The sequence below is a fragment of the Lytechinus variegatus genome, chromosome 7 (assembly GCF_018143015.1).
Source record: "Lytechinus variegatus isolate NC3 chromosome 7, Lvar_3.0, whole genome shotgun sequence".
Classification (NCBI taxonomy): domain Eukaryota; kingdom Metazoa; phylum Echinodermata; class Echinoidea; order Temnopleuroida; family Toxopneustidae; genus Lytechinus; species Lytechinus variegatus.
In genome coordinates, this window is record NC_054746.1 from 34,493,976 (window position 1) to 34,516,046 (window position 22,071).

At 34.6% G+C, this 22,071-nt stretch overlaps 1 protein-coding gene across 1 annotated transcript; it reads right to left on the reverse strand.

Moving 5' to 3' along the window:
• Window positions 1–397: 397 nt before the first annotated feature.
• LOC121419100 (adenylyltransferase and sulfurtransferase MOCS3-like) lies at window positions 398–17,630 on the reverse strand. The gene is made up of 12 exons (XM_041613410.1): window positions 17,488–17,630; window positions 11,276–11,408; window positions 10,310–10,402; window positions 9,983–10,103; window positions 9,318–9,392; window positions 7,600–7,717; window positions 6,573–6,681; window positions 6,047–6,109; window positions 5,487–5,650; window positions 1,852–2,002; window positions 1,283–1,381; window positions 398–799 (listed from the first exon to the last, which is right to left on the reverse strand). The coding sequence occupies exons 1-12, from the start codon at window positions 17,575–17,577 to the stop codon at window positions 648–650; spliced, it is 1,368 nt and encodes a 455-aa protein (XP_041469344.1). The 5' UTR covers window positions 17,578–17,630; the 3' UTR covers window positions 398–647.
• Between the last annotated feature and the right edge of the window lie 4,441 nt (window positions 17,631–22,071).

Consider the following 22,071-nt stretch of genomic DNA (forward strand, 5'->3'; position numbering starts at 1 on the left):
CTCTACGGTTGTGCTGCCTTACTGGACCCCTGGTTGGACCAGAAGAGAAAACACCCCTCAGTCAATAAAGGAAGGACATGACTCCACTGGAGAGAGAGTGTCACTGTGAGAATGACCCCCATAAAAGGTGACAGCAGCATGTTCACTCTAAACATAGTTCTGTCAGATCAGGAAATCTAATCATGTAGATATCTCCTCAGTATTGAATCTCAACGCATATTTTGATGAAATGTATTTTACTTGCGTCTTAGACTTGATCACTTCATCCACCTTGACACACTGCTGATTGTTTGGTTGTTGAAAAAATTTCTGTAGGTAATTTGAGAAATTACATAGTGGCATTAGGATGACTTTTAAATTTGTTTTTAGGGAAAAAATGTCCCCCCCCCCCTTTATTGTGGAGGCTAGGATAAAACCCCAACACGTTCACCAATCGCTTCCCTTCTACATAAATATATTGCAGGTAAGTTGTGCTTTAAATTTTTGGATCCCATTGCACAACAGATCACTGACAGTGCTTAGTATAATGATCCCCAGGGAGAGGAGAATGTACAAAATGTGATTTAGATCGAGTGACCAACAAAAAAATATATGAAACAGAAGATAGCTATATAGAAATATATAAAAAGAGCACCCATTATCTTGCATTAGTACTGTGGGAAATCTGGATCTACTTGGTTAGCCCATGCAGTCAATCCTCCGCAAACATCCTTCACAGTGACTGGTAAAGAGTCTAACTCCTTACGTAGCTTGAGGACTACTTTCTGTGAGTCGTTACCTCTTCTGCATACAACATAAACTGTATGAAGACAGGAGATAAAAAATCAGTAAGTCAAAATCTAAATGAACTACTGAAAATTCATTTTCGTCCAATCTCATGGGAACACAGATATCCATTTTGAGATATTTAATTAGGAGGTAAATAATATACTTTCCAGATTATGATCTAAAAAAAGCTTTGGGTAAATAATTTGTCTGATGAAGTGCATTTATATCAATTCAGTATCCTGATAAACAAACATGAAACAAAGAAAACATGGGAAGTATAAAAAAAAAATCTAGACCTTTTAAGTGAACGATAGAGACATTTCTGCTATCGAAAAAGAAAACGGGAGAAAGACGCTTGTAGACTTATCAAAAAAACTAATAAAATCAACTCAAGGCAATAATTGAGAATGGTCAAAACTTCAGATTTATTCCACCCAAATAAGAATGGAGTTGGAGGTCTGCTGGAAGACTGAAGAATTTCATACTTGAGTCAACAAAGAAATGATTCACCTACCTGGAAATGAATTTTCATGTTGATTAACAAGCTGATTACTGATGATTTCTTTTAATCTGGGTATACCCTTTTCACTCTCGATGTCATCAATTGGGACATCTGTGAATCACAGGTCAAGGTCATGAACAGACATCATCTATGCTTAACAAATTATTCACAAAATTCAACCTTTCTTTACACAACATTCTTATATTCAATTCAATTTTATTCACATCTCTTTAAAAACATCATATTTGTACAGATATCACTACAACAATCCCTAGGAGTCTGTTTCCAATCCCATTAACATGCAAAAATGAAAGTTGTTTATTTTTATGATGTAATACACTACAAAATTCAGATATAGTATTTACATGTTTTGACAGCTTTTATGAGAATTTTGAGCAACCACAGAATCTGTGTTGGGTGGTAAAGAAATAATACTCAGAATCCAACATGGGAGGAAAATCTTTGTTTCTCTCACAAAAGTTCAAGAAAATTGACGTTTACATGTTTCTAACAGAGTGTGAGTCTCAAATCAGAAGGAGACTGACCATTTATTGAGTGTAAGACACAATGGCAAAGGATACTGATGCTGTCTGGTAATCTACAGATTTCAAATTCAATCTCAGGTCTGCAATCCAGTAGGACACGAGAAGACGAGTCTTGGCTGAGGAGTTTACTGGCAAGGGTCCGAGGGCTAAGTCTATCTTTGGGTTCCAGAAGATGTAATGTTATACACTGTAAATATAATGAAACAATAATAAAACAAGAGATACACAATAATAAAAAAAAACATACACACCCAAAACTAGGGGGTGTCTCATATAGCTACTGATATAGCAGTACTTACACAGAAATATGAATTGTCAAAATGCTAGCAAAAGTGTTTTCTTGATATTCTTAAAACAAGTACTATAATTTCCAATGCTTTTATTAATGTCAAGGATGAAATATGTGGTAAAAAACACCTGCTTGATTCTTACGAATTGACTAATTTAGTAGAATCTTAACTATTACTATTTATCTGGAATAACATTGCATATCAAATCTGATTAGCCATTTTGGAATTTCAGTAGTCCTTTGTAAAACTCTGCTAGAAAAAAACTTTTTGTGCAGCAATCTTTGAAAATATGGAGCAAATTTTGATGCATTACCAGGAAAATTATTAAAATTATTTTTCACATAAGGTTCAAGGTAGTGCTGCAGCCGAACCGAACGGAAGTTCGCCGAACTTGGCACTTCCGAACCGGACCGAACCGAACTCAAAGGCCTGGTTCGGAAGTTCGGTAAAAAACAGTATGTTTGCATGCAATGCGTGAATGCGATGACTACATAGATTTAAGTATAAAATTAACAAAATATATATTGGTTAGTGATTGTGCACAAAGAGAATTCCACTCAATATATTTTTAAAATCCACCATGATAGCTCCCATCTCGTCTTTGATTGAACTGTTATCAACTTAAGAATATTTTATTAACATAAATATATTTTTTCTTGATAAAATGAGGGGGCATTTTGAAGCTAAACTCGGTATAAAAGTGTGGTGTATTTACGTATTGCCGTAATCGATCGTGATCGTAATCGGACCTAATCATTTTGTATTTAATAAAGAAAAAGAACCAGACATAAATTCATTCCTCGTAAATGACAAAGTATGACAGTTTCGGTCTCGTGTTTGATTAAATTTTTATCATTTTCAATTTTTTTTTTATAAACATGAATAGGCCTGGGAGTAAACATCGATTGATCGAATGGTTCGATTGGCATGCCGCCAATCACCAATCGATTAGCAAAATATACACTAATCGAATGCTCGGCAGATCCCGATTATGACGTTGGCATAACTCTAATACCCAAGTAATAATAATAAATTGACAAGAAAACAATGATGACAGCTGTTTTTTACAGGTTTAAAAATTATGTTACCGAGGTAATGTTTCAAAAATTATCAATGATTGTATCACATTCACAGTTACATACCAACATGATAGCGCTCCGAAAATGTTAATCCCACCCGACCTTGCCCTCATACACAAAATAAGTCATTGTGTGTGCACACAATAATAAGTAAACACATAACCAGCTCACTTGAGCTGATTGGACCTTCGGATAGCCAATGAAACTTTGGGAAACAAAGAAGCGGAAGGCATGTGGTTCCCTTTATTATCAGGAAAGTTCATGACTTCAGAAATAAATTGACCCCTAGCTCCCCCATCTGTGTGTGTGTGCGTGTGAGGGAAAGAGAGAGGGAAGGATAGGGGATGGGAGCCGGAGAATTTCTTTCATGTTTCAGAACAATGCAACCTTTTTTATATCCCCCTCAACCAATGAAAACTACATTCCAACACGCGCCCGCCTTCACCAGTACTTTCTCGACTAGTCTCCAAAAATAGACCCAGTTATACATGTGGGTTCAAATGATAAAAAATCGTAATTTTGAAAGGTATTTCAAATGAAATATTTTTTTTTTAAATACATGTGTAGCATCGTGGGCAGTGCCACAAGTGGAGGCGGGGACATGGTGTGGGCAAGGGATGAAATTTTTCAAGTGAAATGCTCCACCTGGGCTCAGTCTCAAAGAATATACTTCATGAATGAGTTGTTTACGTCTTTGGACTCGGCGGGGCTGATTCATTTATATGCAGGGGTGTAGCACTTGGAGGGATGCATGCATAATACCAGGGTACCAGTATTGATTTAGGAAAGATTTTCATTGGAACAATAAACTGAAAGATTTAATCTCATTTCATGAAGTTTCTTTTGATATAAAAAAATCATGGAGAAGGGGGAAAAGGGCCTCATTTATGCTAAACATGTGACTTTGATGGAGATTTCTTCATGGGGGGTCACCATAAAGTAGGTCAACTATTGTGACTTAAAAGACGTGATTCCCGACGAACAATCGAATCATTCAATTATTTTTCCAGGAAATAATCGAATGGTAATAATAACAATCGTCCCAGGCCTAAACATGAATATATTTTTTCCTTATAAAATGTGGGGACATTTTAAGCTTAACTCAGTTAAAAAGTGTAGTTGAATTACGTATTGCTGTAATCGGATGTACATTTAATTGAAAAGACATAAATTAATTCCTTGTGACTGACAAAGTAATGGTAAAGTATATATATTCCACCTTCTGAAATTTCCATGATAATATAAAAGATATAATAGATAAATAAATAAGAGATGAAGGAATGAGGGTGAAAAAAACAAAAAAGATAAAAATTCAAACCAAATCAACGCATGTTCCCTGATCGATGTTCCGGAAATGGTTGGTAAGGAAAGTTGAAACAGGAAGTCCAAACAACCTGCTCTCGGTTGCTATTATACAGGTAAAATTCGTATTCCAAACTTGAAACGTTTTTCTATTGTCAATATTTTCTTAAAAGTGGTTTAATCTGGCCAATTACTGAAAATGAAATGATAAATTATCAGTTCCGTCTTAGTTCTGACGATCAACGCCGAGTGATTTCACAACACTAAAATACGCAGTACAGTCCCATGTACTCATTTTCGTGTTAGAAATATGTTTGAAGTCACGTAGCGTCGATCTTTCTGGACCAAGAATGGACTGATATTTTATCTTTTTAAAGTAATTCATTGACCAGATTTTACCACTTTTCAGGAAATAGGGACTTTCTAAAACACTCATATTCTTTGGAATGTGAATTTTACCGGTATAATAACAGTTGAGTGGAGGTTGTTTGTCTACTATTTCGACATTCCCGATCAACACTTTCCAATTTGAGAAGCTGCGTTGCAATGACATCGTAATCGATCATGATCATAGCTACATGAAATAATCGTGAAAAAAATATTCTGATCTTTGTAATTCTATTTCTGTCCTGATTCTCTCGTTATCAATATTTTTTTCTTTTGATTTTTTTATTTTCATTTTAAAAATGAAAGTAGAAATGACTTATTTTTTGTTTATTAAAACAAAAGAAAGTTCAACAATTATCGTAACTATTCTTTTTAGAAACAAAATTTATTATTAATACATGACAGTTCATCCAAGAGATTACTTGTTTGTAGGTCGGCGATCTTTATTTTTTACATGTTAAATTTAATTTGGCATTTATTGCCGAACCCCGAACCGAACCAAAGTTCGGAAAAAAATTGCCGAACCCTGCCGAACCGAACCGAACCTGACGCCTGACTTGCAGCACTAGTTCAAGGCCCTTACAATGAATGCTGAACAAATCTAATAGAATACCTTATCGGTTGCGCTGGCACCACAGAATTCTTCATAGTCAATGAGCTGTGTCACCGATGGATTGTCACCGCACACAACACATGTTGGTTTTTTAGGTCTTAGTTTGATAGTCCTGTATGTACCATCTAAGCCATCAAATACCAATAGCTTCTGAGAGTATGACGCTGGTGGATTCCGTCAAGGAACATGATTTTACCATGCAAAATATAAGAGAAAGTGTTTCCTTCTTGCGATGATTGAATATCCTTAACTGTCTTGGCATGACATATTGAATATCATCCTTAAAAAAAAATCAACAATAATCCTTTTCCTTTATTTTTCTATAAATCAAAACAAATTTAATCATAGTTGATTTCAAAGAGTATTGTTTTGATTTTCCAAAATTCATTTCTTGACTTACACTGCCTTTTTGGTCTCTAGAGACAGTGTTCAGGTACCCATATTTCTCCTAAGTCTCTGACCCACAAGTGCCTTGTGTAAACAAGTTGACAACTAAATTATGTAACTCCCATTTGGTTAAAGTACCCAATGGCTTAACCAAGTTCATTGGAAAAGGATACTGCCGATACCAGCAGCCAATTTAATGGCTTCTAATGCTTGTATACAACCAATGATTCCAGGAACTGAAATGAATATAGAAAAGAAAGAAATAACGTAGTATTGATTTTCATTCCTCTACTAATTTCACAATGAAATACAATTTACCTTCTCAATAATGTAGTACATTACCAATCCTATGGGGCAAATATAAGGTTGATCCAATGGTGCCTTAACATTGCCTAAGTCACAAATCTCCTTGCTGATTGTATATTTTTAGTAATGTACTATTAACTCCATTTGTCAAGGGTAATGGAATAAAAAGTCATAATTTGGTAATAATGTGTCATCAAATCTTCAAACAATTCTCCCTCCCTAATTTTTACTTTTATATTAATTTTTTTTTTTTTTTTGGGTTGTTGGTTTAATCCAGACCAAGTTCATGTTAATCCATGTTAAGCTTCAAACTATGCAAAAATGTAATATACCACATTTAATCAATGTAACTGACATTTAGAGAAAACAGAAGAGGAGGGGGCTATTACTCACCTACTCCTAATACACCACCTTCAGAGCAGTTGGTGACCGTCTCCGCTGGGGGAGGTTTGGGGTATAAACATCGGTAACACGGACCCCCTTCATGATTATATACAGTGAGCTGGAAAGGGGAGAGACAATCATCATTAAAGTCAGAAATTTGTCAGCATTCATGGGAAATGTAACCCATAATGGAATTTACTTTTACAAGGAACATTGCTTCATAAAGCTTTATATCTGAAAGATTGATTCATCTGTAACCACTTTGTATAGTAAACGAGAAAAAAAAAAATTACAAGTAATTCTTTTTCTTCGGCCCCCCCTTCCCCTTCCTCTTTTTCCTATCATTTCTATCTCTAAATTCATGATCTAAAATTCCTTGGCCAGGGTTGGGCTCAATCACCTTCTTTGATTACAATTGCATAATTGAAGAAATGTTCAATTACAATTACTTTTCAATTAAATTACACTTTTTTCAATTACAATTGCCAATTACTTTTGTCAATTACATTGCAAATTTCAAATACTTTCTAAAAAAGTCATAAATGAAATCAATTTGTATACTTTATAAATGTACTAACATTAGTACCACCATTTTCAACATAATTCTAAGTAACAAAGAAACTGACAAGATGAATGTTTATGTTAAAGAGCACAGATTCTGTCTATTACACTCTTTGATGCTGCAGCAGTTGACGTGAAAAAGGTCATGAAATCACATCATAAATTAAGTAAGTTTATTGTACAGTGTAAAGGTATTTGAATGTAATTAAAAGTAATTGACAGTAATTGAAGTCAATTACATTTTTCTTTCAAATACAATTACATAAAAATGTTATTAATTACGTAACTGATCGATTACCTTGTAATTGAACCCAACCCTTTCCTTGGCTAATAATGTCTGCAAAAGTCCAACAATTTTAAACAATGGGACAGCTAATTAATCTAAAATTTCATGTATTTCCAGAACTTCAATCAAACACAAGTGTCAACAAAAATAAAATCCACCTTTCAAGAAAGTATCTCTTTTAGAGCTTACCTGTCCCTCAAACCTGAGAGCACTTCCAGAGATCAATGGCTTCCCTGAGAGCACACATGCATCATTTAGTAGATACCTTGTAGCAACATTGTCTGTACAGTCCAATACCATATCATATGTGTAACAAAGACAATCAAGGAATAATAATCTTCTTGTTGCTAGTGCTTGCTTTATACATTATATTCTTTCTATAAATAATAATCACAAGTATTATAAATAAATGATTGGTAAGACGGTGTTCATGTGATAAAAGATAAATTTTCACTACATTTCACAAGGCATCATCAATATTTGCAATGAGCATGCACAGCTCAACCTCTGCTAATTAATCTGTCACTATACTTTCTCCAATGTACCCTGGTATATTTGTATACTATAAAAATATTGAAGGAATTTGTCACTTAAAACCTCATTCTTTACATTATATTCTTGGTATAACAGTAATTACTGTGAGATTAGCTCTATCTTCTAAGTGTTTACAATTTAATTACAATTTGAAAACATTACATATTTTTGCAGTAGAATATTTCAATTCAACTTTGTTCCAGACACAGTGTAACAAAGCTAAGCAAAAAAACCTCTGCAATACTTTAGTGTTTGGACTTTATACGAAAAAAAACCTGAATAATTTCAATAAACATGCATCACCACTTGTCAAAAAAAAAATAAAATAAAATATTTGTGGGGATGGGTCCGAAAACTTGTGACATGGTATTTGGCAGTAAGCTTTTCAATACTTTGGCCTAGTTTTCCCCCATAACATTTATTTCTAATGTGACTGAGTATAATGAATGGTACAGTGTTGTACCCTGACAGGTATAAAAACAATCATATATCAAAAGAAAGGTAATGATTCATAGAATACAAATATACCAACAAAATATTACACGTATCTCCTTCCATTTCTTAAAAAATTAAATAAAAATCAAAGAAACTTCTCCTCCAAAGTACGCTTCGATTGAGCACCCCCACCTCGCCTGGAAATGATGATGTCACGTTGTGTCTGGAGGGTGATTCCATAGGTTTGTGTACAAAAGCATTGGGTGTTTTCTTCCTTTTCCATGTTATAAATCCATTTTTTTTTTTTTTCAGATGAAAATGGCACTCAAAATTATTCACTGTTCAATTGATGTAAACCTACAACTATTCACTACCTTTTTTTGCGATTTTTTTTTGGCTCTTGTTGGGCCTAAATTGCTATGTTAGGAAAAAGTTGTTATACATAATCTAAATGCAGATAGAATTGAAATATGAGCCAAATAAGCAGGAAATAAAATATGGCAAAAACTAGTTCAAAACTGTAGATTTCATAAATTCAAGCTTGTGGGAAAAAATATATGTGATATCCCTCTTTGATAGAAGTGAAGAGAATGAAATGCGTTATCTGGAAAGCCAAAAAATCACCCAGTTTTTCTGTGTACAAACCTATGGAATCACGACGCCTCTTACACAACGTGACGTCACGGTCTCAAGGCAGGTGAAAAGCACAATAAAGCCTATTTTCTAAGCCGGGTTCGAAGCCCGATAATTGAAATATTCTTAAGCAAAATACTCAGCTGGGAAGCGGTGAAAATGCATAAAGCATACATTGCTGTATTTAGTAGCTTATAAGCTTTCGATTGGTATATAATTTGTCAATTTCATTTTTGGGTCCAGTCTGGGTCTTTAAGGTATATGCACCTCTGAACAAGCTCTAGGGTGTCTCATGAAAAGGATATTGTCTGATGATGTCCATAGCATTGCCTCTGTCTAGCTGCACTTGGTAGGCTTGACATTGCACTGATGAATTGAGGCTGGGGATATTGAAAAAAAAACAAAAACAAAAAAAAACATGTTCAATCATTTGTCACTTCCTATTTTCTTATTTGGGGCAGTTAGAAATACAAAATGTAATGTTAATACTACAAGCTAGCTGTAATTAAATGTGCACCCAAGATCAACAAGAAAATCTGGTTCACAAAATGGATTTCAGAGCCACTTTTCTAACATCCCTTCTGACATATTGTTATAAAGTCTGAATAGGACCAATCCACTCATCTGAGGATAATGGTATGGGGTACGGATCTGAAACCTTTAGTATCTGCTTTAATTCAAAGAACAAAATACAAGACCTCATTCCCTTTAAAAAGTGATTCAAAAGATTTCAGACATACCTTATGATATTTGATAGACCACCCTTCCTTCCTTACCAAAGTACATAATTGCAGTCTTTGCAGATTGGAACTATACAGTCCAGAGACCAACACACCAGTGGTGTAGTGCCTTGATACTTGGCCTTTGCCTTGGGCCTATTTTTACCATGCCTTGGCCTTGAGGGTTTGGGCCTTGAATACAACACTGCAACACACCTTACTAGTGTCTACTTAGTGATCTTTACACCTACTTTTTAACACTAGACTTGATAGATTCTGACTTGGACCATCCCACTTTCTGCTCTGTATGGAGGATCTGTCTGTGAAGGTTACTCAGTTCTACCTCATCGTAGTCCACAACCCCGAGTCGACCTGGAATTTAAAATTCAATTCTGTATTCAATAATACTAATAATTAATGAATATCATTCATACCATAACTTTAATTGTAACCAAGACCATTCCACACAAGACTGATAGTCAAATATTTGAAGAAGAAAGAAAAATGAGGGGGAAAAATATAAAGGAACCTGTTCTCATCATTCAAACCTTATTTTACCTGACTTGACTGACACATACCAATACCAGCAGCAGCAAGATAGACAGCAGCTGGGCAACCAAGACCACCAGCACCAATGATCAATGCTGAAGAATTAGTAATCTGCAGCTGACCTGGAGGTTGAATAGAAAAATATAAAATGAGTAAAAGACTTTGTACGTCTCTGTGAAATTCATAAAATTATAAATTTTCACAAATAAAAATCCATTATGTATTTGAGAGAGGAAAACATGAAGTTCAGTATTGGCTAGCATGACTGGTGACTCTTACTTATGCTAATGAGAATTCCCTACTTTTTCTGATTTAACACAATGTGAGCGCATTTTCTGTAAATCTCAAACAAACTTGGAGAAATTTTGAATTTTCAACTCATATGCTTGTTAAAAAAATATTTTCATCTATAAACTTTACCTGATAGGAATAAAAAATATTGAGAATCTGATTAACAACCCATGAAGGTTACTAGAAAAAAAAATGAATCAAACCCTTGGAATGTCAGAGACAATTGAACTTTATTGGATGAATATAATTTGGACAAAACAAAAAGGGCTTTGCGATTACTTCATGTACAGAACAGCTTTTTCTTCCTACATATCTGCTTGTTTTCAAGGTTTGAAATTTCAGTTTTCACAGCAATAATATTCTTTATAAAATGGTAATGAAATGTTATATGGCTAGTCATTTCATTGTCCTCTTGATAGCAAGTACATTACATGACATTTTTAAATAGAGAGGGTACAGATGACTATTTTCTAAGATTTAGCTACATCAAATGGATGTTCAAAGGATGATTCTCAAAATATAAATGCTGCATGTCCCTTGTGCCTTTGCCGGGATCTGCCTCTGAAATTGTTATATACACTATACCAGCTGTAATATTTGCTTTGTGTTACAAATCTTACAATAACATCCAACTTGTTCAGGTTGTTTTTTTCTTCTGTTTTCATATGGCTGAAATTGTTTCAAAAGATTTTTAGATATCTAACCTTTGACTCCTAGTTCTGGTAGTATGAGCTGTCTGCTATATCTCTTGATGCTAGCATTATCCAGATTGGAGATGTTTGAACTCTTTTCAGCGAACATGCCGTTGCTTGAATCATGCTCTGTCTTAGCTTTCATCTAGATAATAAGAACAACATTTACAAACCAAAAATAACAAATACAATTTTCAATTGCTACAAATTAATCTATTTTTTATAGCAAGACCCTTTTGTAAATCATTCATTTTTATGTGTATGCAATATGTCTGGTATTCAGAAACATGCATATAAATTCTACTACCAAAATCAGGCATAGGCCTCCACTTTTGCAATCGACATATATCATTGTGTATGGTTACTCTTCAGCTGGACCAGCCGTTTTACAGTAACGTAATGGAAAATAATGAAAATTATCAGTATTGATAAAATGATTACCCAGAACAGATGGTAAATGTTGTCATAAAAGTACTTGATACAAGCACAAACTGTACGGGCACTCACATACATTGGCGACAATATTATTAGCATTATTTTGATACCCCCACAAAAAAAATTAAAACATGAATTAATAAAAAAAAAATTATTTACCATTTTATATCACACCTGTAAATCATGAACATGGTGACTGAGTATTGTTATTTTTTTTTCAAAGAAATCTCTGTAAAGACGTGCTTGCATATAGTGCAAGCGCATTTGAATTCAATAAACTGCCACAATCTCGTTCCTTTGCCACACCTCCTGGCAACTAATACGCAATGCAATTTTATTGTGACGTAACAATAGATTCATGCGCACAATCATTTATTGACCAATGACAATCTTGTCATGTGACCTGAAACTCGCACAGGATGTTTAGTGAAGAGTCTGAATGCATGCATGCGTGGACGTCGGACATATCTTTTTTGGCTCTCCAGATTTATTTAAAAAATCTTCAACATTTTCATTTGGAATATATACTGCTATCTTCAAGAAAGGTAGCAGCAGGGATGCCAGTAACTACCGGCCCATTAGTCTCATATCTGTGGTGGTGAAAAATATGGAATCCATTCTGAGAGATGACATTGTCAAGCACATGAGTCGATCAGCAGCTATTTTGTGAAGCTCAACATGGATTTGTACCATCTAGGTACTTAACTCTATGCTCAATGAAGTCTGCAGGGCACTTCTTGAGGCAGATGTCAATATCAGACTTGTCAAAGCTCTCAAAGAAAATGTCAAATCTGTCATTGATTTTGATGAAATGGCAGCTGGTCTCAACAAACGTAAGATGATCCAAACTGCAGTCTTCAAGGAACTTGTAAAGGTAGTGTACAGAGCGATATGCCATTTTGCTAATATGATAATTATGTTATCAATGTTTAATCTAAATGTTAAAGCCCCAAATTCAATTGATTTGCTAGCTTGAAGACTGTACCAAAAGTATTGATTGTGATGATCCTGTTGACGTGATATACTTGAACTTCAGAAAAGCCTTTGACTCTGTTCCACACACCAGACTTATAACAAACAAGTGGAATGCCTCTGGCGGTCTCACCTGTATCACGCGATTCAATATAGCAACAGTGCTGACTTTGAAAACTACTATAACTCGCACAAGATGTTCAGTGATACTTGGTTACTCTTATGTCCATGTTTTATGAACTAGACCAATACACTTTCAGAGATATGATGGTAATTCAAAAAATACCCCAATGTGGCCAAAGTTCATAGACCTTACATGACCTTTGACCTTGATCATGTTACCTGAAACTAGCCCAGGATGTTTAGTGATACTTGATTACTCTTATGTCCAACTTTTATGAGTCAGATCCATAACCTTAAAGTTATGATGGTAATTCAACAAACCCCCATTATGGCCAAAGTTCATTGACCTTTGACCTTGGTCATGTGACCTAAAATGCGCACAGGATGTTCAGTGATACTTGATTACTCTTATGTCCAACTTTTATGAACTAGACCAACATACTTTCAAAGTTATGATGGTAATTCAACAAATATCCCTAATTTGGCCAAAGTTTATTGACCCTTAATGACCTTTGACCTTGATCATATGACCTGAAACTTGCACAGGATGTTCAGTGATACTTAATTACTAATATGTCCAAGTTTCATGAATCAGATCCACAAACTTAAAGTTATGATGGTAATTGAACAGATACCCCCAATTCGGCCAAAGTTCATTGACCCTAAATGACCTTTGACCTTGGTCATGTGACATAAAACTCAGGCAGGATGTTCAGTGATACTTGATTGACCTTATGGCCAAGTTCCATGAACTAGGTCCATACATTTTCTAAGTTATGCTGTCATTTCAAAAACTTAACCGTAGGTTAAGATTTGATTTCGACGCCACCGTTGCAAAAGCGGCACCTACAGTCTCACTCTGCTATGCAGGTGAGACAAAAATTAATCGTTTGGAATACGTAATCCGCTTTAAACATGGGTCAAAGCCTTTCTTTCTCATCGTGTACAGTGTGCTGTTTTTGACGATCTTAAATCAGATTGGACACAAGTACTTATTGGCATACTGCAGGGTAGTGTGTGCTCGGGCCAACCCTCTTTGTTACGTATGTAAATGATCTGCAGATGTTACTTCAAGCTCTACACTATTATATACTGATGACGCTAAGATTTATGCCAGAGTACCAAACTCTGACTGTAGTCAATCACTGCAAGATCATTTGAATGACATTGAGAAATGGTCACTCTCATGGCAGCTTCCTCTGAACTCTGATAAATGTAAGACTCTTCATATAGGAAATAACAATATGCATCATTCATACTCTATGGAGAATCGTTCACTGGTTGATGTCAACTGTGAAAGAGATCATGGTGTTCCTCTTGATAGTGAACTCACATTCCATCAACATGTATCTGCATCTATCCAGAAAGCTAACCAAATGTTGGGCATTATCAAACATGCATTTGTAAACATTAAACAGGATATATTCCTGCCCCTTTACAAGGCTCTTGTTCCACCACACTTGCAGTATTGTAGTGTTGTGTGTAGTCCTAGATTCATCATTGATGATAGGATTGAATCTGTTCAAAGTAGAGCAACAAGACAATTTCCAGGATTTAGCTCCTTACAGTATATCTTGTTAAACTGAATCTGTACTCCTTACATTACCGCAGAGAACAAGGGGACATGATAAAAGTATTTAAATTATTGCATGGTATAGACAGATTCGATCCAGAATTCCTCTTCATGAGGTCCCATTACCAGGGAACAAGAGGTCATCCCTTCAAACTGTTCACTACTCACTGTCGGTTGAACACCCGCAGCAGATTTTTCAGTAAGAGTGATCCAATCTTGGAATAGTTTGCCTGCAACACTAGTTATGTCTTCCAGCATCAACTCATTTAAAAACAGATTAGATTCTTTTTGGTCAAGCAAACATTTTAAAATTGTCTTACATCCACGCTACCACTGTACTTGTTAGACTTTCAATTATGCATTAAGTATTTATGACCGCAAGATCTACAGGACTACCTACCCTCCCAATCCCATACAGATGACGATGATAGTGGGCGGGGCAAAATATTCATTTCGTCCAACATAGGCATACACGTTATAAATCTGTTTTAATATTGTCTCTTTGAAAAAATCTCGCAAGACGTCAAAAAATATCTGCACCACTAAAACCCTACATCTGAATAATAATCAGTAATATTTTATTAACCTTACAGCCAAGTTTCATAACTAGGTCCATATACCATACTTTTCAAGCTAAGTTATGATGACAATTCAAAAACTTAACCTTACGTTAAGATTTAGATATTGACTCGGCCAACATGGTCTTAGTTCATTTACCCTAACTGACCTTTGACCTTGGTCATGCGACCTAAAACTCAGGCAGGATGTTCAATAATACTTGGATTAACCATTTGTCAAAATATGACAGTCATATACTAAAATTTAATACGTGATTAGGCCTATATATAATTATAATTATCCATAATCACATATTAAATTTTAGTATTTGTTAAATGATAATTTTTATTTATAAATTGTTCTTCAAACTGCATTTGTAACATCGCTAATCGTAGCTACGTCTTATCAAAGCGGTTCAAGGGTCAGACCCACTTGTTCACTGGTACCACCCTGCCTGTGGTGAATCTACAGGTAGGACTATGGTATGCCAATGTTGTACAGAGCACACACTTTGAAAAATCATCAAAATATCACTTTTGTGACCAAAATTACTAAATTCCATGCAGTTGCAACTTATTTCTCATTAATAACTTGGGAATAATTTTTGTATCCACCAGAGCACTCAGAAACTTGAATTTTAGGCATATTAATGTGTACGCCCTCTATTGATGGAAAGTTTATATGGGAAGAAAATTTTCATTTTTTTATCTCTATTTTTAATTAAGAAAAAAATAATTTAAAGAATTAAATTTACTTAAGAGCCAAGTTGTATGACGAATAGGTGTAATGGAAACTGTGAGTTTAAAAAAATCAAGCATTTGTCTCAAAGAAAAAGAGAAAATAAGCCAATTATTGCCACCCTTATTTTGCCACACATGGACATATAACTGAGAACAAGGTTATATCATAACCTTGTTCATTGAATGAGTGGTCAGACCTATTGTATTTTTGCTTTGTTGACAAACAGATTGAGGGATCAACACGAGATCGGTCAAGAAATCTTCAATTTTGAACATGATTATTAACCAATTTTTGAAACCTTCATAGGCATTGCCATTAGGCATAGGAAGGTGTAGAAATAAATAAAATCACCACCATTTACATGATTTTTATCATAAAAGGAAATCCATCTTTATTTTGGCCAGTGTCTTATGTGTCTATGGGAAGACTGTCAAGAATCCATGATGAAGTATCTGTGTATACGTCAAAAACATCATGGAGTCAGAGCTACCAAGTCTCACGCATTATGCGTGAGACTCCAGAATTTTGGACTCTTGTTCATCCCCTCAATCTCTGTCTCACACAACTATCACAGCCTATCCCCACATTGTACACAATGTCTGTGAATGTGTGATCTCACTCACTCATTCAATGAACAAGGTTATAATATAACCTTGTTCTCAGTTATATCTCCATGTGTGACAAAATAAGGGTGGCAATGTTTGGCTTATTTTCTCTTTTTCTTTGGGGCAAATGCTTGATTTTTTTACACTGACAGTTTCCATTAGACCTGTTAATTCATACTGCTTGGCTCTTATTTAAATTTGATTCTTTATATCATTTTTTCTTAATTAAAAATAGAGATCAAAAAATGAAAATTTTCTTGCCATATTACTTTCCACCAATAGAGGGCGTACACAAAACTATGCCCAAAATTCAAGTTTTTGAGCGCTCTGGTGAATACAAAAATTATTCCCACATTACTAATGATAAATAAATTAAAACTGTATGGAAATTAGTAATTTTGGTCACAAAAGTGATATTTTAATGATTTTTTAAAGTGTGTGCTCTATACAGCATTGGCATACCATAGTCCTACCTGTAGATTCTCCACAGGCCAGATGGTAGCAGTGAACAAGTGATCTCACTCAGAATCACAGAAAATCTCACGCATAGCTGGTCTTTGAACTTGGCATCTCTGTGGAGTCCTAACATCGAGGCACAAACTGGACCCTCAAAAAAAAGGAAAAGTTAGACCTCTGTCACGTTCATTCTCGGTATCAATCGCCCATTTAGTTTTCAATTTTGACAGATGGAGAACGAGCGAGACAGAACTTTTCCTTTTTTCGAGGGTCCAGTTTGTGCCTCGAATCTCGATGTCACTTTGTCAGGCATGCAGGATTCTGTGTCTCACGATAGACCTTCATAATATAATATCAGTAATCAAGGTAAGAGCATAGGCCTACTTCATGTTTTCCCCTTTTTTGAGTGCTATTGCGACCCCATTGGAGAGCATATGTCTGCCTCGTATTACATGAACGAGTCCTGACTCCTGGTCTCACTCTCAGCTCAGACGAGGGCCATCTTCTTCATACCTAGACCAAAAGCTTCAGTCTCTGTATTTTGGTTATTCCGCTGAACTACGTTGACTCCACTCACCATAAATACAGTAAAATGTCAGAAATTGTTGAATAAATCCCCAGAAACGACGGTTATTCCTGTCTACTTCATACCCTGCGCATATTTCAACACATGGGACTAATACGGCGGCGCGGCGGACATATTAATAATTAAGACTTTAGGGCAAACTTAATTTTTTGGAACTACTTCAATCATATTTTACCGATTCCAATTCATATTTTTCAAGCAGTAGCCTCAGTCGAGAATTCTCCTCCTTCAGCGCTTGGAATTCATTTTGACGGTATAATTCCATTTCTAACGAAAATTAATACACCAGCATACCCAGCAAATCAGCACATGGGACTACCGTAGTCTGCTTGTTCGAGACTTTATATATTAACCGTACATAAATAAATATTAATTTGTTATGTGCATGCTGGGCTAGCTCTCGACGAACATTAATTTTGCTCAAATAGTGATCTGAATACATGCAAACTAACGATTATGACGCCTGCAGTTAACAGGAAGAAGAAGAATTATGCATAGAAAAAATTAGAATGCTCCTCTTGCGTGCCAAAGTTTCAGATAGGGTTTGTTTCTGCAGACTAATCATTAAATACATTTTGTTTATCTCAATATCATTATGGAAAAAATACAATTTAAACTACTTTGAAATAAAACACTCAAATACCTTCGTGAAAGCAGCCCCAACAAAAAGTTGATTTAAATAAAAAGAGAAAAATCGAACAAGTATAAGACTGAAAATTTCATCAAAATCGGATGTAAAATAAGAAAGTTTCGCTTAATTTCACAAAACAGTTATATGCACATCCTGGTGGGTATGCAAATGAGGGGACTGATGACATCACTCACTCTCTATTCCTTTTGTATTTTATTATATGAAATATGAAATATTCTAATTTTCTCCTTATTGTCCTGTAAAACAAAGTCGTGGGTCAGTTAAGTTGGTCCTTGATGTCAAATAGGTAAAAATTTAAATAGTGTATAATTCAAACAATAAAAAAAAGTGAGTGATGGATATCATCGACTCTCTCATTTGCATGCCACTGAGTTATGTGCATATACGCAAAATTTCAAAATGTCATAACTTTCTTATTTTAAATCCGATTTTGATCAAATTTTCAGCATTATGCTTATTTGATTTTTCTCTATTTATTCAAATCAACATTTTTTTGGGGTGGACTTGACCTTTAATAGTTAACTTAAAAGCTGTCATGTGGAGGAAACATTTTGAAAGCACAACTTTTGTTGTTGTTGTTTTTATCTTATACGGCGCGCATCTTTCAGTAGTGAATATTTGCGCCCTTGTTTGCGCCAGAATCATTTTGCGGTAACTAACATTTATATACTTTATCTGTATACTTAGATCAATTCAATTCATTAAGAAAAATAAAATAAAGGTACAGCGCGGCATTATTTGCGCAATTTTGGGAGAATCACAACAGACTGTCATCACAAATCACTTTAGATGTGAAACAGGTTCCCTTTAGCATATGTTCTCAACAAAGGGAGGTGATATAATGACAAAAAAGTGTCTAGTGGGGTAGCTATAGGAAATGAGCATTTTTTTTAATAGAGTTATCAATTCGCCGGATTTAATTGGTAGAACAGTCAAGACGAAGGTAATGCATGTATAGGTCATTTATTTTCAAAATTTTATTAGAATAATAAAAAGCTCGTTTGTGCGAGCTAATCTATCTCTGTGACTCAATTCCTTTTACACGCTTAATTCCCAATAGTCCGTCCAAATTAATTCTATACAGCGCGTATAAAAAAACGGGACAGATTTGAAAAGTCTATAAAATTTTTGTTTCAAATTATGATCTCTATATTTGGTGTCAATACGTGCTCTGGAGTCTTATCCTTCAAATACCATTAAAATATTTCAGCTTCGTTCATGCTTGAGCGAAAACGGAATGTTTTTGTCTGGGGTAAAATAGGAGGCTTGCGCCAAAATGGCATAAAATGATAAATATGGTGGTCGGACTTCTTGCTAATCAGCAGACTTCCTCTTAACCTTTTCATTATTTTTGCCATAATATTTTCGAATTATGCGGTCGAAATTCATTTCCAAATCTACTTATTTGCCTGAATAGTTCTGTTGTTGTTCCTTTTTAATCTGTTCTCTTTTAGCTTTGAATATTCCTTGTATAGGCAAGAACATTTTTAACCAAAGTATGGGAGAGCGTGTTTTTTATTTCAAATCCTTTCATTATGTGCTACAAAGGTTATGGTGCCTGTGTATACTGAGGGTGGGGGCTCGGGGTGCTCCCCCCAACAAAAAAATATTACCAAGGAAAAAATGGGGAAAGGGAAATAACAGAAAACATAGAAAGTGAAGTATGATATCATTTTCTGAATATTATGTCAAAATCACAAGATTGGATATTTTAATAAAAATGTGAAAATTTTTTTTGCTTGCTCGCTTCGCAACTTTTTAATACATTTTACCCGATCTGCCATATCTTGCTCCTTCAAAATTAACTCAATACACCATTACCATTGAAAGACATGAATCCTTTCCTGCATGCATGTTTGTCCTGTCAAGCACATAATTAAACTTGATGAAGGGTTCGATAACCCCTTGAAAATAGGATTCATGTCTTTTATAGGTACCATAGCATAATTTGCTTCACCAAATAACTATTAAAGGTACCATAACATATTTTTGTTCCACATAATAAAAGGATTTTTTCACATTGAGTAGCAATCATATTGATTTACCTAAATTAAAATAATTGAAATGTAGGGGGGGAGGGGGTTCCTGTATTGTAATACTGATTGATATCTAGATGAATTAACGTTACTTCCCTACATGGCACCTATGTACCATCATCTTTTTTTCCCATGTATTCACTTCTGATTATTTTGCATGTTCTGTTTGTTTTTTTCCTTGTGTAATCTGCTTGTTTGTTATATTGTAAATATTTGTTTACAGGGCCCCCTTGGAAAACAGTACAAGACTACTGATGGGGTCACCCTGTATAAATAAAACGAAATAAATAAATAAATAAATTTGAATAATTACAAATTTTCCCAATTAACAATGCAAATCTTCTTACTTGGGTTGACAAAAAGTCTCTTCCTTTCTTACTTATGAAGGAAAATTCAAGGGTAAAAGAAGTTTAAATGAAAAACAATATAATTCAGGTAAATAAATAAATTTGTAAATGAAATTTGACAGCATAATTCGAAAATTATGGCAAAGATAATGAAAAGATTAAGAGGAAGTCTGCTGATTAGCCAAAAGTCTAATCATCAAATTTCTCATTTCTGGCATTTTGGCGCAAGCATCTTTTTGAACCCCCGACAAAAACGTCCCGTGTTCGCTCAAGCATGAACAATTTTTTTTTTGAATGGCATTTCAAAGATAAGATCTAAGAGCATCTATTAACATCGAAATATAGATATAATAATTTGAAGAAAAAAAATTATAGACTTTTCAAAACTGTCCTGTCTTTTTTATACGCACTGTATATCCACCTCACAATTTTCTTAGGGTTTTCTAAAGTGCTTCAAATATAGAGTAGAAATTTACTCTTTTTTTTTTTCATGCAGAATATCAAATAGTTTAAGCTCGCGCTTCGCGTTCGCTTTGATTTTCATGATAAAATATGTATCTAGAATGCCTAGATTCTATGTCTAAATATGAAACAGGTTTAAGTTCTCTATTTAAATCATTATCTAGTTTCAGATCACAATATCAAATATTTTGTGCTCGCATTATTAACGAAGGAAGATCCCTAGCTTATTACTCATTCTTTTCATGATTTACAAAACATGAAGAGTGTCCAATTTTTAGGTCTAAATCTATATTGTTTCTGCTTGCGCTTCGCGCTCGTATGAACTGTTTAGTTATAGAGCTATCATGTTCATTATTCGTCCGTTCTTTATGTAGAAATGTCATAATGTTTCAGCTCGCGCTTCGCGCTCGCATTATTTGATTGCTGAAATATGTAACGTCTTCATGGCTAAGTACAAGCAGTCCTTCACAGGTACCTTTTCAATTCAATTCAAAACGTATACATATACAAATTTTCTGCTCGTGCTTTGCACTCTAAATATTAATGTAAGGAAGATCTCCAATTACTCATCCTTTTCATGATTTACGAAACATGATTAGAATGTCTCGTTCAGTAGGTCTAAATCTCAATATTTTCTGCTCGAGCTTGGCGCTCGCTTAAATCATGTAGTTATATACCTATTCTGTTTAAGTTACAAAAGGTAAAAGGTTGGGGACTTTGATAGGCCCCATGCAGGCCTTTGTTTGTCCCTCCAATTTTTAATATTCTGTTAATGTTCCGTACTTTGTTTATCCTTTTGTTTTTGTACCAAGTAAGTCTATGTATTGTATTATTCATTGTTCTTTGAATCACTTTGTACAATTTTGATGTAATTTTTATTGAATTGTGGAAATAAAATGAATTGAATTGAAAATGTCGCATTATTTGATTTTTGAAATATGTAGCGTCTTCATGGCTAACTGCAAGCAGTCTTTAATAAGTGCCTTTTCCATCAGTTCATTTCTGCTCGCGCTTCTCGTTCGTAGTAATTATTTAGTTGCACATCTTTTTCGGGATAAAAAACATTGCCCAGAATTTTCAAATTTTAGGAAAAATACATAAAATGGCCAAAAAGAAATAGCTCGCGCTTCGCTCTCGCTTCATATATATAAGGATTATGATATTATATATTTACTTTCATTTGTAAGAATAAAACTAAGAAGTGACTATAGGACTATATACCCCTTCAACTCAAAGAAACCAAAAATATCATCTTCGAGCGG